The sequence below is a fragment of the Mercenaria mercenaria genome, chromosome 13 (assembly GCF_021730395.1).
Source record: "Mercenaria mercenaria strain notata chromosome 13, MADL_Memer_1, whole genome shotgun sequence".
Classification (NCBI taxonomy): domain Eukaryota; kingdom Metazoa; phylum Mollusca; class Bivalvia; order Venerida; family Veneridae; genus Mercenaria; species Mercenaria mercenaria.
This window is the reverse complement of record NC_069373.1, coordinates 66,881,846-66,898,618: the sequence shown is the minus strand read 5'-3', so window position 1 is coordinate 66,898,618 and position 16,773 is coordinate 66,881,846. Positions and strand designations below refer to the sequence as shown.

The 16,773-nt window shown below is 35.8% G+C and overlaps 1 protein-coding gene across 3 annotated transcripts in view; it reads left to right on the top strand.

The window, feature by feature from the left end:
* Positions 1-15,727, top strand: part of LOC123529989 (gelsolin-like protein 1) — a 43,659-nt gene extending 27,932 nt beyond the window's left edge. For all 3 annotated transcript variants that reach the window (XM_045310658.2, XM_045310659.2, XM_045310657.2), the window contains 6 exons: positions 2,069-2,177; positions 3,971-4,081; positions 6,249-6,335; positions 7,190-7,357; positions 8,190-8,285; positions 13,856-15,727. In XM_045310658.2, coding sequence (XP_045166593.2) covers positions 2,069-2,177; positions 3,971-4,081; positions 6,249-6,335; positions 7,190-7,357; positions 8,190-8,285; positions 13,856-13,963 — 679 coding nt within the window. In that variant the 3' untranslated portion in view covers positions 13,964-15,727. The remainder of the gene's footprint in view (positions 1-2,068; positions 2,178-3,970; positions 4,082-6,248; positions 6,336-7,189; positions 7,358-8,189; positions 8,286-13,855) is intronic.
* The last annotated feature ends 1,046 nt before the right edge of the window (positions 15,728-16,773 follow it).

Below are 16,773 nucleotides of genomic sequence, written 5' to 3'. Positions count from 1 at the left end.
AATTTTGAGTTATGTCCCTTTTTAACTTGGATTTTTTTTTACTGGCAAAGCTCTAATTCAGAGTCAAGCACTGAGAAAAGTCGAGCGCGCTGTCTTACGGACAGCTCTTGTTACTCTTGTCCGCACTCTAAGTCAAACATTTCTCATTCGATTTTCACCAAACTTGAACAAAATGTGTTTGACCATAAGACTTCAGCCAGGTTCGATAACTAGCCAAATCAGTCTGGGCATTTTAGAGTTACAGCCCTTTAATTACCAAAAAATCGCATTTTCGTCTTGTCTGCACTCTTTAAGTCGAACATTTCTCATCCGATCTTAACCAAACTTGAACAAAATGTGTTTGACCATAAGACCTTGGCCAAGTGCGACAACAAGCCAAACCAGATCAGGCATTTTGGAGTTAAGGCCCTTGAATTACTGAAAAAATGGCCTTTTTGCTCTTGTCTGCACTCTTAAGTCGAACATTTCTCATCCGATCTTCACCAAATTTGAACAAAATGTGTTTGACCATAAGACGTCGGACAAGTTCAAAAATGAGCCAAATCAGTCCAAGCATTTTGGAGTTCTGGCCCTTGAATTGTAGTGAGTAAACAGTATATAAAGACTGACTTGCTATTTAGATGATTAGGCAGTTGTGGGAGACATTCGCTTTTCTCAAAAGCAGCTCTAGTTTATTATGCAGTGCACAAGTTTCATATCTCTGTTTTGCCTTTTTTCATAAGATTAAGTCATTTATGTGGGGGGCATATAGTGTTGTTGCCGTCCATACGTCCAACTGTACACTCCTAAATCTTGTGTGTCCAACTTCTCCCACACTATTAGCTTAATTTGCTTCAAACTTTCACAGATAAACAACTTTGATGTGCAGAAGACCATAAAGGAAGGATATGATATTTTTCTGTGATTATTTTCACTGCATTTATGGCCTTTCTAGTTCTGCTATATAGAATATAGAGGAAAAAATTGTGTGCCCAACTCCTCAAACACTGTTGAAAGGAATATGCTTTAAAGTTTCTCAGATGGGGGACCTTCAAGTGAAGATGCCCATAAATAATGGACTTTTCTCTTTGTCTGTTTTTAGCTCACCTGTGCATTGCTCAGGGTAAGCTATTGTGATCACGCTGTGTCCGTCATCCGTCCGTCCGTCGTCAACAATTGTGTTTAAAAGACATCTCCTCCATAGCCACTGAATGGATTTTGATGAAATTTAACATGGATGTTTCTTAAATGGTCCTCTACTGAAATTGTTCAAACAGTTCCACTTGGTTGCACATAGGGGCTGCCAGAGCTAAAATTAGAAAAATCTTCAAATGAATGGTCCAATTTTGAAATAATTTCACACAAATGGTCCTTATGTCACCCTCTACAAAGATTATGCAAATTATATTGATTTGTCAAAAAACATGGCCGCCAGAGGGCGTGGTCACTTTTCCCTATATGTATATAGTGGAAACTTTTAAAATCTTCTTGTGTGAAACTGCTGGCCTGATTTTAAAATAATTTTACACAAATGGTCCTTGTGTGACCCTCTGCCAAGATTGTTCAAATTATTTTGATTTGTCAAAAAACATGGCCGCCAAAGGGCGTGGTCACTTTTTCCTATATGTATATAGTGGAAACTTTAAAAATCTTCAAGTGTGAAACTGCTAGCCCGATTTTAGAATAATTTTATACAAATGATCCTTGTGTGACCGTCTTCCAGGATTTTTCAAATTATTCTGATTCATCAAAAAACATGGCTGCCAGAGAGCATGGTCACTTTTCCCTATATGTATATAGTGGAAACTTTAAAAATCTTCTTGTATGAAACTGCTGGTCCAATTTTAGAATAATTTTACACAAATGGTTCTTGTGTGACCCTTAACCAGAATTGTTCAAATTATTTTGATTTGTCAAAAAACATGGCCGCCAGAGGGCGTGGTCACTTTTCCCTACGACTATGACCACTTCACGGCTGTTGTTTGTTTACTTCAGAATGTTGAGGTAATTATAATAGCTTGCCTTTAAGCCTTGATTCTAAATTGTACTATAGTCAAAATTCAATAAATTCATAAATACTCTATACCAGGCTCTTGGAAGGTGGTGCTGACACTGGTTTTAGAAGAGTAACCCCAGAGGCTTATAAACCGAGATTGTTGAAGTTCAGGAAAGAAGGAAGAAAGGTCGAAATGACAGAGGTATGACCGTGTTAAGTCACATTTTTAGCTTAACTATTTGAATTCTATTTTAAAGTAAAGCTTTTGTTGTCACCCTTTTAATGATGTCCATGTCATAAAAGTTTTACATGTAAGCAGGTTTCTCAAAAATGGCGGGCACAAAAGGTGTAAAATGTAAACAGGACTAGTTACATACCTCTAGTTTTTATATTGTCAGTACTGTTATAAATTTAGAAATTTTGCTTTAAGTTTTGCAATTAAGCAGGTTTCTTAGAAACTACGAATCTGAATGCTTTCAAACATACCTGAATGTACCATGCAGGCTTTAAGGAGATATGGTCTTTTCAAGATATTTATTACTTCCCTTTAAGGTAGTTCTGCACGTTTGATAAACCGGAAGTGATGGCGTAACGTCATTTATCCGGAAAACGTAGAATAAAGCCTGGATTCTGCGTACGGAAATGAAAATAATTTTATGATTTAATCGAAACCTGTTAGTAAATGTATTACAATGACACTGTTGCTATATTTCTGAAGCCAAAATATGATATAAAAACATATGACACGTTAAAAAAAATCAAAATAATGTTTTAAAATTAGCGTGAAATGTCCGGTTCATTTTAATCATGTGTAAATATCTCAAAAATAAGCACACGGACCTATACATTTTATTTCACCAAATTATAGGCCATGTGTTTATCTACGACTGTGAGAAGTTTCATCAAAATCTACATTGTAGAAATATTTCTATTCGCGAAAATGTTATGAAAGTTATGATTTTCCCATAGACTCCCATTATAAAATAGTGCGTGAGGTCCGAATTTTCAAATCAGTCTAGCAAAAAATCAAGCACAAGACCCTATCTTTTTTATTTGGTGAATTTTCTGGGTATATTCTGAAGTTTTGAAAAATCAGAGTTTAATCAAATTCTACATTGTAGAAAAAGTTTCGATCCAAACGTGCAGAACTACCTTAAATGTAATTATTTCAGAGACTTCTTTAATTTCATTCTGTGGTAGAAATTTTATTATTTTGCTATAGCTAGAAGAGATAATTATAAAAAAAAAAAAAACTTCAAAAGTTTGGTCTGTACTGTTTGCTATTCATTTAGTAAATTTTCCGTTAATGCCCCTTTGACTAATTACATGGTACTGCCTAAATTGAATGATGTACCAGCTCATTTTAGTGTAGCAGTGTGTGTATATAATGTATATAATTGGTCTGTGATATTGGTTGTCCGAGTAGCTCAGTTGGTAGTGCATCTGACTTGCAAGCAGAAGGTCGCAGGTTCGAGTCCTGTATTGGGCTGTACATTTTCCACTCCTATTACATTGGTGCCGTGTGTGTGGCGACTGAACCTTGGAATCCTAGAGCTAGGGTGAAGCAATGGTTGGGTTAGTAAAAAAGAATCTGAGTTTGTCTTTGAAAAAAGAACGGAGGAATATAGTGTAGCAGTGTTTATGTAATGTATGTAATTAGTCTATGATATTGATTTCCAGTAGCTCAGTTGGTAGAGCATCTGACTTGCAAGCAGAAGCTCGCAGGTTCGACTCCTGTATCGGGCTGCACATTTTTCCGCTCCTATTACATTAGGAATTCCACAGGGTTAAGATTAATTTAATTGTACTGTAAATACCTGTCACTCGAATATCACAAAGGGATAAGGAAAATGCTAAAGTTATCCATGGTTAGGAGCCATCCAAAACATAGAAAATATCTGGGAACCAATCATAAATTGCTTGAATTGGCACTGGTGGTCCAGTCTTCAGTCCTTGAATGAGTGGTGTTTCACTGTATGATGAAATATTCTTCAGGTTAAACTCAAAAGGAGTAATCTTAATGAAGGGGATGTGTTTATCCTTGACCAGGGACTGCAGTTGTACCAGTGGAATGGTTCTGCGTGCAGCAAAGATGAGAAATTCAGGGTATGTGTATTAATTATGAAATACAAAACAAGTTTCATGAAACACCGTTTTGTTATTTTTGGTTTATAAGAAACACATTTAGTAAGAAATTATTTGGACTTCTAAACTTCTTCCATAAAAACGAAGTTCTGAAACATTTAACAAGTTTATTTAATAAAGTTTAAACTAAATATATTTAATATTTAAAAGGACAGTATAACATTACTAGTTATATCAGATGACATATGAATTGCCATTTTTTAGTTCGACTATACGAAGTATAAGGAGAGCTATCCTACTCGACCCGGCGTCGGTGTCTTTCCGAGTCCCCACCTTGGTTAAAGTTTTTTTACACTTTCTCTTTTTTCAACTTATCTCTGTAATTACTTGATGGATTTGATACAAACTTGAAATAGTTATTCCTCATCATCACCCACATCATCTGACATAAGGGCCATAACTCTGGCACCAATATTTCATGATTTATCTCCCCTTTTCACTTAGTTTGTAAGGTTAAAGTTTCGATGCACTTTCACTCTATCTCTGTTATTACTGAATGGATTTGATTCAAACTTAAAATACTTGTTTAACATCATCACCCACATCATATGACACAAGATGCATAACTCAATGTCCCTCGTCCGTTGTTTGTCTTCCGTCTGTCAACATTTTCTATAAAATCTTTTCCTTGAAAACTCCTGGGCAGATTTACACCAAACATCACAGGAACTATCCTTGGGTGGCCCCCTTTCAAAATTGTTCAAAATATTGAATTCCACACAGAACTCTGGTTGCCATGGCAACTGAAATGAAAAACTTTAATATTCTTCTTGTCCAAAACCGCAAGGTGTAGAGCCTTGATATTTGGCATGTGACATCTAATGGTCCTCAGTTACAATTGTTCAAATTATGCCCCCGGGGTGAAAAGAGCCCGGGCCCAAGTTTTACATAGACATTCATAGCAAAAAAATCTTCTTGTCTGGAACCACAAGACCTAGGCCTTTGATATTTGGTATGTAGAATTGCCTTGTGGTCCTCTATCAAGATTTTCAAATTATTACCCTTGGGTGAAAAGAGGCCCCCGCCCCGGGGGTCCCAAGTTTTACATAGATTTTAAAAATCTTCTTTTCTGAAACTGCAAGGCATAGGCCTTTGATATTTGGTATGTTGCATTGCCTAGTGGCCCTCTACCAAGATTGTTCTAATTATGACCCCCGAGTTGAAAAGAGGCCCCACCCAGGGGGTCCCAAGTTTTACATAGACTTATATACATGTACAAAAAAACTTTAAAAATCTTCTTGCCTAAAACTGCAAGGCCTAGGCTCTTGATATTTGGTATGTAGCATTGCCTTGTGGTCCTCTACCAAAATTGTTCAAATTATGCACCTGAGGTGAAAAGAAGCCCTGTCTTGGGATCCCAAGTTAAATTACATAGAAAAATCTTTAAAAATCTACTTGTCTGAAAGTTCAAGGCCTAAGCCTTTGATATTTGGTATGTAGTATTGTGTAGTTGACCTCTAACAATATTGTTCAAATTATACCACTGGGGTGAAAAGTTATATAGGAAAAAAATACTTCAAAAATAATCATATCATATTTCCTAGAATGTTTAATTATAATTACCTGATGACCCAAAGTAATTAGGGGTCACCTAACTGTGATCTTGACCTACTGACCTACTTTCTTGTTTTTAAAGATACAGCCTTGAAATTTGGATGACATGTACAGTTTTGCACACTGGCCTTAAAACTGACTTTCAGTGACCATAAATGTGACCTAATGACCTTCTTTCTTAATATTTTAGAATCAGTTTGACATTTGAAGCATGTTCACACAACTGGGAAAAGATTTCAATGCTTACTTACATTTGACTTTCTTACCTGATCTCTTACACTTATCGGTGTACCTTACATTATTCAAGTGAGCGATCCAGGGTCATCATGACCCTCTTGTTGGCAAAGCTCTAATTCAGAGTCAAGCACTGTGAAAAGTAGAGAGTGCTGTCTTACGGACAGCCCTTGTTTAGAGTTATAATGAAAGTCTACTTAATTTTGGATTAGCACAGTAAATTCTTTATCAGAGTATCTAAATATAGCATATGTGTTTTGGAAGAATCTTGTGCATTGTAACTTGAACATGTTTTGTATTGAAGGCTGATTATCAGTTCATCTTTATTTAACATTTGCAGGCAACACAGGAGATGCAACAGATTTGCAGTGAGAGAGGGGGAAGACCTCGTAAAGAAACGCTTGACCAGGGAGACATCTCAGATAATGTAAGTCAGTAGTCGGAGACCTTGCCTAAAATTAATTTACTGTAAAATCATTTTTAATGGATGGTCTGGCATTCTTTGTCCAATGTCTGTCATCAACATTTTCACTTGGACATATTCTCTGAAACTACTGGTCTTTTTAGTGGAGGAACTCCCCTGTACAGTGGTTAAGGTCGCTTAATGAATCACCTGCCCCTCACCATTGTAGCCATTTAAAACCTTGCTTATGATGTAAAACATTTTTCATATGCCTTGTCATCCAGTTGGCTTATGGAAGATTAGTGGCTCTACCAAGTTGCTCACTTGTGTCCAAAATAATGTCCAGATGAGCAACTGAGGTTTAACCTCTGCCGCCAAAGGCGGGAAAGATGCATATGATATTAAATAGCATCAGTAAGACTTCATATCTAACAAAAAGAAATGAACTAAATGTTTAAGGTTAGCTATTGATATGTGTGATTTCAGTGTCCATCATTTAGTCTCTGTGTCAGCATCTACGTGTAACTTCCAGATTTGGTTATGAGTGGTATGTTTGAAAACTGGCATGTTGATGACTAGTGAAGGGAAAGGACTGAATTTTCACACACTTGCACATGTGCCCCTAAAATTGGTTCAGATGGGGGCATTTGACCTGTTTCATGTTTTTGTATGCTAATCATGTTACCATTCATGATTTACTGTGTCATACATATATTCAAGGTTAAATAGTCAAGGCCAGGTGAGCGACGTAGGGCCACAATGGCCCCCCTGGTCTAAGATTATTTAGAAATTAGGTCAAAGGTAATTAATGCAAATGTTTTAGGGCTGAAATTAAATACAAACAAACATTTATCTGGATTATTTTCAATAAATTTAAGCATCGGTTTTATGACAATTTTGCTGATGATGATGATGACGAAGATGATGAGCCTGATGTTATGCCAGAAGGTGAAGCCATTCTTAAAAAGGTTTCCGATGCTGATGGGTCACTGGATTTGGAGGATGTGAAGGAAGGAGAATTCAGTACAGATGATCTTTGTACAGATGTAAGTAGAGCAGGCATTGGATATTTAAGTACAGATGATCTAAGTTCAGATGAAAGTAGACCATGGTATAATTCAGTACAGATGATTTGTGTTAAGATGTAAGTAGAGCGAGCATGAGAGAATTCAGTACAGATGATCTATGTTTTGATGTACTTACAGCGAGTGTGGGGGAATTCGGTATAGATAATCTATATTTAGATGTAAGTAGAGTGAGTATGAGAGAATTCCGTAGAGATGATCTGTGTTTAGATGTACCTACAGTGAGTGTGGGAGAATTCAGTACAGATAATCTATATTTAGATGTAAGTAGAGTGAGCATGAGAGAATTCTGTACAGATGATCTATGTTTAGATGTACCTACAGTGAGTGTGGGAGAATTCAGTACAGATAATCTATGTTTAGATTTAACTATATTCAGATGTATGTAGAGCAAGCATTGAAGAATTCTGTCTAAATGATTCATGTTTATATGTTAGTAAACTAGTGTGGAAAATGATCAGTACTGTGTACTTCTGAACATTTACATACGCATGAAATGAGTGCTATTTATAACAGGTTTTTCAGCAAATGATTTGAAAATTAGAGTGAAATATATCTGGTGTTTTCACGATGTAAAATATCAAATTATATATATATTTTTTCACTAGTAAAAAACAATAAAAACTGTTGAAATTTAGTTAAAAACTGAAGTAAAAAGGAAACTTGTTTTGTTTTTCAGTTCAGATCAAAATAATCACTCATGTACACCTTATCGTAATCTATCAAATGAAGTTGATGATCAGTATTTTGTTGAATAAACGTTGCTTTAAATTTGCGAAATGTATCATTTCAGGATGTGTACCTCATCGATACAAAGAAGGAATTGTTTATATGGGTCGGAAATGGAGCTTCAGTTGATGAGAGACATAATGCAATGTCTTATGCTCATGTAAGTTAGGACTTTTTTTTAGCTCACCTGAGCACAAAGTGATCATGGTGAGGTATTGTGATTGCGCTGTGTCCGTCGTCTGTGCGAGCGTATGTCAGGTTGTCCGTCATCAGCATTTATGTTTAAATGACATCCCCTCCAAAACCACTGAATGGATTTTGATAAAACTTGGCCTAGATGTTGCTTGGGTGGTCCTCTACCAATATTGTTTAAACGGTTTTGCTTGGTTGCACATAGGGGGCGCTAGAGCTAAAAACAGAAAAATCTTCAAACAACATCTCCTCCTAAACCGATGGTCTGATTTAGAAATAATTTCACACATTGCATCACCCTCTTTCAAAGTTGTTCAAATCATACCTATTTGTTAAAAAACATGGCCACCGGGGGGGGGGGGGGGGGGTTTGGTCACTTTTTCCTGTATGTATATAGTACAAACTTTAAAAATCTTCTTGTGTGAAACTGCTGGCCTGATTTTAAATAATCTTACATAAATGATCCTTTTGTGACCCTCTACTAAGATTGTTCAAATTATTTTGATTCGTCTAAGAACATGGCCGCCAGGGGGCGTGGTCACTTTTCCTGATATGTATATTGTGGAAACTTTAAAAATCTTCTTGTGCAAAACTGCTAACACGATTATAAATTAATTTTACACAAATGGTCCTTGTGTAACCCTCTACTAAGATTGTTCATATTATTCTGATTCGTCAAAAAACATGGCTGCCAGGGGACATGGTCACTTTTCTCTATATGTATATTGTAGAAACTTAGAAAATCTTCTTGTATAAAACTGTTTTTATACGGATTTGCCCGATTTTAAAATAATTTCACACAAATTGTCTTTGTGTGACCTTCTACAAGTAGTGTTTAAATTTTTCTGATTTGTCAAAGACCATGGCCACCAGAAGGCATGGTTACTTTTGATCAACAATTTCAACAACATCTCCTTCAAAATCACAGAATGGATTTTGATGAAACTTTACACAAATGATCTCTGGGTAGCCCTTTTTCAGTGTTGTTCAAATGGTTCCAGTTCATTGAATATATGGGTCTTTTTGGTTAAAAATAGGTTTTCAGATATCATACTTTAAATTTTTTTTCTCTAGAGCTTTGATGTTTGACATGTGATATAAGGGCATGACTTTCTACCATAATTGTTCAAATTATTGCAAAAGGTCAAAAATGGCCAAGCCCCTTTGTATGACCAAAGCCATCACCGGCTTCGAAAAAGTGGTCCTGAGTGCTGAAGGCAGGAGAGGAGGGAGACCAAGAGAGAGGGATTTCCCCTCTCCTACCCTCTTTCTCTCTTAAGCGGGGTTCAGGGGTTCTCCAGAGTGCCAAAGGCAGGACAGAGGGGACAGCACGAGAGGTAGATCTCACCCCAACCCTGTCTCTTTTTTAAGGGGTTCTCCCCAGAGAAAATTTTAAGATTTTGGATGCCAGTAAGTGCTTTTTTCTTGCATATTGAAAGGATTTTCAGTTAAGATTTTCAGTCAGTTTATGATATTTCTTCAAGGAAAACTTTCCAACATTGGCCAGTTTTAGCAGATTGCTATAAATGTTGATGTTTTTTTTTTTTTATAGTTGAGATGTATGTCAGCATTTTGTTTGATTGAAAAAAATTATTTAAGATAAACAATCATATCTTGAAAAAATAAGGAAATGGCAACCCTTGAGTGCTGAAGGCACGAGATGGGGGAGAGCACTAAGAGGTGGACCCCCGACCCACCCACACATTGTTTCTCTTTTAAGGGGAGTTCTCTCCCAAGAAAATTTAAAGATTTTTGATGCCAGTAAGTGCGTTTTATTTGCATATTGAAAGGAATTTCTGTTAAGATTTTCCGTCAATTTCATGATATTTTTCAAGGATAACTTTCCAACATTGGCCAGTTTTAGCAGATTGCTATAAGTGTTGATGTATTGTTTTATAGTTGAGATGTATGTTGGCATTTTGTTGATTGAAAGCAATTATTTAAGATAAATAATCATATTAAAAAAAACACACACATGGCGTCCTGCGAGTGCTGAAGGCACGAGAGATGGGAAAGCATGAGAGGTCGACCCTCACCCTGTCTCTCTTTAAAGGGGGATTTGGAGGTGCTCCCCCGAGAATTTTAAGATTTGGGATGGCAGTAAGTGCGTTTTTCTTGCATTTTGAAAGCAGTTTCTGTTAAAATTTTGAGACAATTTTATAATATTTTTCAAGGATAACTATCCAACATTTGGCCAAATTTAGCAGATTGGTATACATGTTGATGTATTTATTATAGTTGATATGTATGTCAGCATTATATCCATTTTTTAAACATACGGCATGTTTTTTTTATTTAAACAATTATTATAGAATTTAAAAGAAAGCGTCCTTTAAATCATGCTGGATGAAAGATCTATCAGATAATCATTTGATTTTTGTCTATAACTATAATTGAGCCGTGCCATGAGAAAACCAACATAGTGGGTTTTGTGACCAGCATGGATCCAGACCAGCCTGTGCATCTGTGCAGTCTGGTCAGGATCCATGCTGTTCGCTTTCAAAGCCTATTGTAATTAGAGAAACTGTTAGCGAACAGCGTGGATCCTGGCCAGACTGTGCGGATGTGCAGGCTGGTCTGGATCCATGCCGGTCGCAAACCCACTATGTTGGTTTTCTCATGGCACAGCTCATTTAGTTATGATTAATCCAGTCAAGCAGGGTAGATTAGTTTGACACGAAAAGTGCCGAAGTTGTTTTCACACCTGACAATTAGACAGATACTGCACTTAGTGGATAATAACATTAACAAGGCAATATTTCGACACTTTCAATCAAAGCAAAAGATGAAGTTTAATGCCCCAAAAAACTGGTCCTGACGACTATGGCTGATATGCTCGGTCAAAAAAGTGGTCCAGTTCTCGACGTCCTTGATGACATGTACTTACTAAAGGCTGATGTATAACAAACTTTGAAAATCTTTTCTCTGAATCCATAAGTAGTTGTTCAATTTATTGCCCTAGGTTCAAAAAAGTGTGTGACATGTATAATGTTATAGGCTAACATAGAAGAAACCTAACTCTGTACTTATTCCATTATGTTATACAAACACACTTGAAGCCTTGTACACAGGTGAGCACTTTAGGGTCAATGACCCTCTTGTTTGAATTTTCAATATCCTTAATTCGTGAAAAAAGATGTAGAGCAGTTATGGGAGTTATTCCCAAACAAATATGACAAAAATGAGCTGCGCGATGAGAAAACCAACATAGTGGCTTTGCGCCCAGCATGGATCCAGACCAGCCTGCGCATCCACACAGTCTGGTCAGGATCCATATTGTTCGCTAACGGTTTCTCTAATTGCAATAGGCTTTGAAAGCGAACAGCATGGATCCTGACCAGACTGCGCAGATGCTGGTCGCAAAGCCACTATGTTGGGTTTCTCAAGGCACGGCTCAAATATTCTGATTAATCTTTATAATTTGATTTTATTAAAATAAAAACATTGGACTTGAGTGTTTTCCACCAAGACTAGTATTTTGAATGAAAATTTAACAGCTTCTTCATATTTCAAACAACCTGGCCCTGAACTTTAAATGTGTTCATGTGCAGATTGGTATTTTTCGCAGAAAAGAAATATTTGACATTGGTTGGACTTGTGTTTTTTAGCTCGTCTGTTTTTTTTTTAAAATCTACGAGGTGTTGTCCTCACTTGACCTTTGGCATCTGCAGCAGTTTTGGCGTTGGTTAAAATTTTTGATTAAGTCCACCTTTTCTCAAATACTGTAAGAGTTACAGCTTTGAAACTTTGCATGCTTGTTAACCATCATTATGGGACTATGCAGGCCAAGAACCATAACTCTGATATACATTTTATTACAATTATGGCCCTTTTTGCACTAAGAAAATTTGAACCTATTGGTTAACATTTCTGTTTAGGTCCACCTTTTCTAAAAAACTATAAGGGGTACAGCTTTAAAACTTTGGACACTCGTTTACTATCATTAGGGGACTATGTAGGCTAAGGACCATAACTCTGATGTGCATTTTGTCAGAATTATGGGCCTTTATGTATTTAGAAAATTTGAGTTTCTTCGTTGAATTTTTAGTTTAGGTTCACCTTTTCTCAAAACCTATAAGAGTTACAGCTTTTAAACTTTACATTCTTGTTTATCATCATTAGGGAGCTATGTAGGTTTAGAACAATAACTCTGATATGCATTTTATCAGAATTATGCCCCTTTTTGTACTTAGAAAATTTCAGTTTATTGGTTAAACTTTTTGTTTAGGTCACCTTTCTCAAAAACTGTAAGAGCTACAGCTTTAAAACTTTGCACACTTTGTTTATCATCATTGGGGGACAATGAAGGTCAAGAACCATAACTCTAACATGCATTTTGTGAGAATTATTGCCCTTTTTATACTTAGAAAATCTGAGTTATATGGACAGACAAGTGATGGCACTTGTTAGAGCAAGGTGTTGCCTGTTCACAGGTTGTCTTGTGGGTCAGCCTAAGCATTGTCTAAAACTCTTACAGAATTTTACTGCATACATACAGAAGGTGCAAAAGATAAACAAATACAGTTAAACCTGTACTAAAGACCACCACAGAAGAAAAACTACTACTGTTAAACTTGCTTAAAAAGACCAATATTTTCTCTTCCTGGTTAACTATACAAAATGTAAATTTACTTGTGTACAAAGACAAACTTGTCAACAAAGACCAAATTTTTATGCCCCCAAAGATGGGCATATTAAAATTGCACAGTCTGTCCATCCGTCTGTGCATTCATGCATTCGAGTTCTCTTACGGGGTGTAACTCTGCCATCCATAAAGTGATTTTGATATAACTTGGCATAAATGTTCACCATAATGAGATGATACGTCACGCACAAGACCCAGACCCCTGGCTCTTAAGGTCAGGTAAAACGTTTACATGGTCTGTTTCTTGTTTGGTCCATAACTCTGCCATTCATCAAGGGATTTTGAAATGTTCCCAATAATGAGACGCAGCGTCATGCACAAGACTCAGACCTCTTGCTCCAAGGATAAGGTCACACCCAGAAGTTAAAGGTTAACATGGTCTGTTTTTTGTCTGGTCCATAACTGCCATTTATCAAGGGATTTGAAAATAATTTGACACAAATGTTAACCATATTGAGAAGATGTGTCTCATTTATGACCAGTCTCTTGGGTCAAGGTCACAAGATGATTCATACCTAAACTATTCTGGCATATTTTGCACAGACAACTGTAGGTCTGCAATCTTGGACATGCTTCAGGGGCATTTCTCACCAGTAGTGGCAGCTCTTGTTTTTCCCAATGAGTGGTCTTAACAGACAGTTTCATCTGTACATAAAAATCATTTACTCAGCTTGAAAAGATACTATTTCTGTTAGAATTCCACATATTTAAGTTTTAGTCTTGTGTGACAAAGACATTTCAAAACCTTTTTTCTCCAAAGTTCAGATTTAAAAACCATGTATTAAGACCTTAAAGTTAAACAATGTACCAATATTGGCACTACTGCACAGTGTCAACTGTATTTCAGCATGTTTTATTAATGAAAGAACTAATGGAATATATTTTAATTTCAGAAATATTTGCAAACAACAGATTACCCATTCCTGGCGATTACTGTTGTTACAGAGGCAAATCAAAGTCAGAGCGAAGGCTTTAAAAGTGTTGTACCAGGTTGTGCTTAAAACAAGCCACAGCACATTTGGTGCCATTAGCTAGTTTTTGACATACATTGATATAGGGGTTGCCAGAAATACAGATACACTTCAATAATCTTCAAATGTATCTACAGTTATGGATATAGTACTCATCACAGTGTACAGTCAACACTGATGTTACAGTTGCTTAAGTCTACATTGTTATGAGCCTAGAATATATTGTTTATTTGAATCTTCACTTATGCCTTGATACAATGCTTAAATCTGTGTTATAAAGTTTCTTTCGGTGTATTGGACTTCAAGTACTATTTTTGATAGTTAAAACTTTGAAAACTTAACTATTTCTTGTGATATGTTTTGTGCGAAGATAGTATTCTCTCTTTTTAGACTTGATGAATTTTAAAGTTGAAAGATGTTACAATGTAAACCACAGGTTTGTCTTCATGGTACATTATCCCAGGCAAATATCAATGTATTGGCAAATTGCATAATTATGGAGTCTTAGTTCAAGAGATCTAATTAAAATTACACTGTATATATTGCAGTTTACACGGCTTTTAGTACCTCATATATGGTAAATTCATAACCATAGTGCATTTACAATGTGTTCCTTCTTGCTCTTGCACAGTAAAGATATGTGTTCTCTTTCTAATATACTGCATTGAAAAGAGTACCCAGTTTTGAAGATTTTATATAATAGATTCTGGCTGACTGTTATATTAAATAGGAAAGGTAGTGCAATACTTTTGACAGATTAAAAGCAATTCAAATGAGTCACCCAAAATGTTCCTGTTCTCTGGGAAACAAGCCATGGTGGGTCCAACATTTTGTTATCTATGAAACGAGTATTTTGTGCAATCACGATTATTGTTTTTATTACTTGTTGTCTTTATTTGAAAATGTTCTTTTTAAACAATGAGACACATTCCATTTTATATGTGAAAAATTATTATCTTCTTTTAAATGGATTAAATATGATGACATTCCTTTTCCTTAGAAATTGTAGCGTTTGTTTAATTTCATGTACAAACTATATTTTTGACCAGGTTAGAATGTGATAAGAATCAGTCATCATAATGTCTATATTGAATATGTTCAGTTGTGTTGAAAGTTTGGGAAAAATAAGGATATTTCAGAATGACTTTAGAACAGTTTGAACAAATTTTTGTGAAAAAAAAGTGATATGAAGTAATGAATGGAAAAAGAAATGGGGTAGATTTATATATAAGATTTAAGAATATGATTTAAGAGCTTTTTAAATGTACAGGGTGTTCAAATAGTGGTTTATAAATTTTATATAACTGTTTTGTTTAATGTTTCAAAAGCTTTATGTGTTTGATGTTTTAGACACTGTTACTCTTGTTTTATTGCAGTAGATCTGTACTTTACTAATGGGAACAAATGATACATATATTTCTATATTTATACACATATCTGTTTTTATTTTGCTGTAAATCTCTTGGGGCATTCCATGTCTTTACTTAAGCTTTTATACATATATATTATCTTGCCTGTGTAAACATTAATAACATGGTAATTTAGTAGTAACTGCTTTATATGTTTTGCAATCTTAAACAGAACAACCCAGATTTTTGCAATTTTTGAGCCATTCAGTTAAAATACATAAGCCAGTCAAAACAGATATAAAGGAAATACCGTTTAAATGACATTTAGCCTTGCTTTTAATTATTAAAGGAGCATACACACTTCAGTTGATTATTATAACTTGCATATTTCTGAAAAGTTTTTTTAAACAGTTTACTAATTTTAAATAAAGCATATTAACGTGAAGTGTAGTGTTTGTATTTCATAAAAAAAAGTCGTAGGCCTGTACGTTAGGACATTATCCTAGCGTTAATTTCGTAGTCCTAGTTCCATGTCAAGATTACATTTTGTGATGATTTGGTCCATGAGGTATTTCTTTCCACAAAACCGGTTGGTTTTATGTGCATTTGCTTCTACAAGATCAAATGGCCTGTAGAAAGTCTGGTACTTGCCTTGCATAACGCCACAAAGGGCACATTGGGAGATCCTCCCAACATTTGAGCTTTTGAGCTCCAAGGTGTTCACCTACCAACCGAACAATATTTGTGTGGGCACTAAACCGGCAAGTTTTATCGGAGTGTTATGAGTGTGGTGGCCTTAAACATTCTCCCTGTACATGGGATTCGATGTTATTATTTTTTCGGTTCATTTTCTTTATGATAAGGGGTCTGCGTAAGCCAGTGCTCTTGCGAGGCGTTTCACATTTCAATACTTTCCTGAATGATAAAACCTAATCATCTATTATTTTGCTTGGCTGTTTTCAATATATCCAAAGGACCTCAAAGATTTACTTACTTGTTGTATATAATACAAACATTAAAACGAGACTTTTAAGGCAAGGAAAGTGTCTATTAAACTCTATAACCCTTTATGCATCTGAGTCAGTTGCCTTGCCTATGTATATTTTAAGATTGTGGACAGTGAATAAATTCGCTGACCTCCCTAACTCCAGTTGACTTGAAACCCGCTAGAGATGGACAACTTTATTCTGAACGGGAGCTTTGCAGCAGACACAAACTTTTGGTTGATCTTCCCAGCTGTCTGAAATAACGCCCCATTTAGATCTGTGAGAGTATCCCTTTTATTCTGGTTGTGTCATTTTCACTTGAACCCCAGTAGGTAAAAGGCCGATCGATAAGAAAATAACGAAACGGAGTGTGAAGCAGTTTTCTAGACGGCATTCAAAATAAGATAAATATTTATTTTGAGTTGACAAGACATTTACAAATAAAGTAAGCTCTAAAGAGCTTTTTAACCGACTACATAAGTGTATGTTAAAATGTCAATTGGCT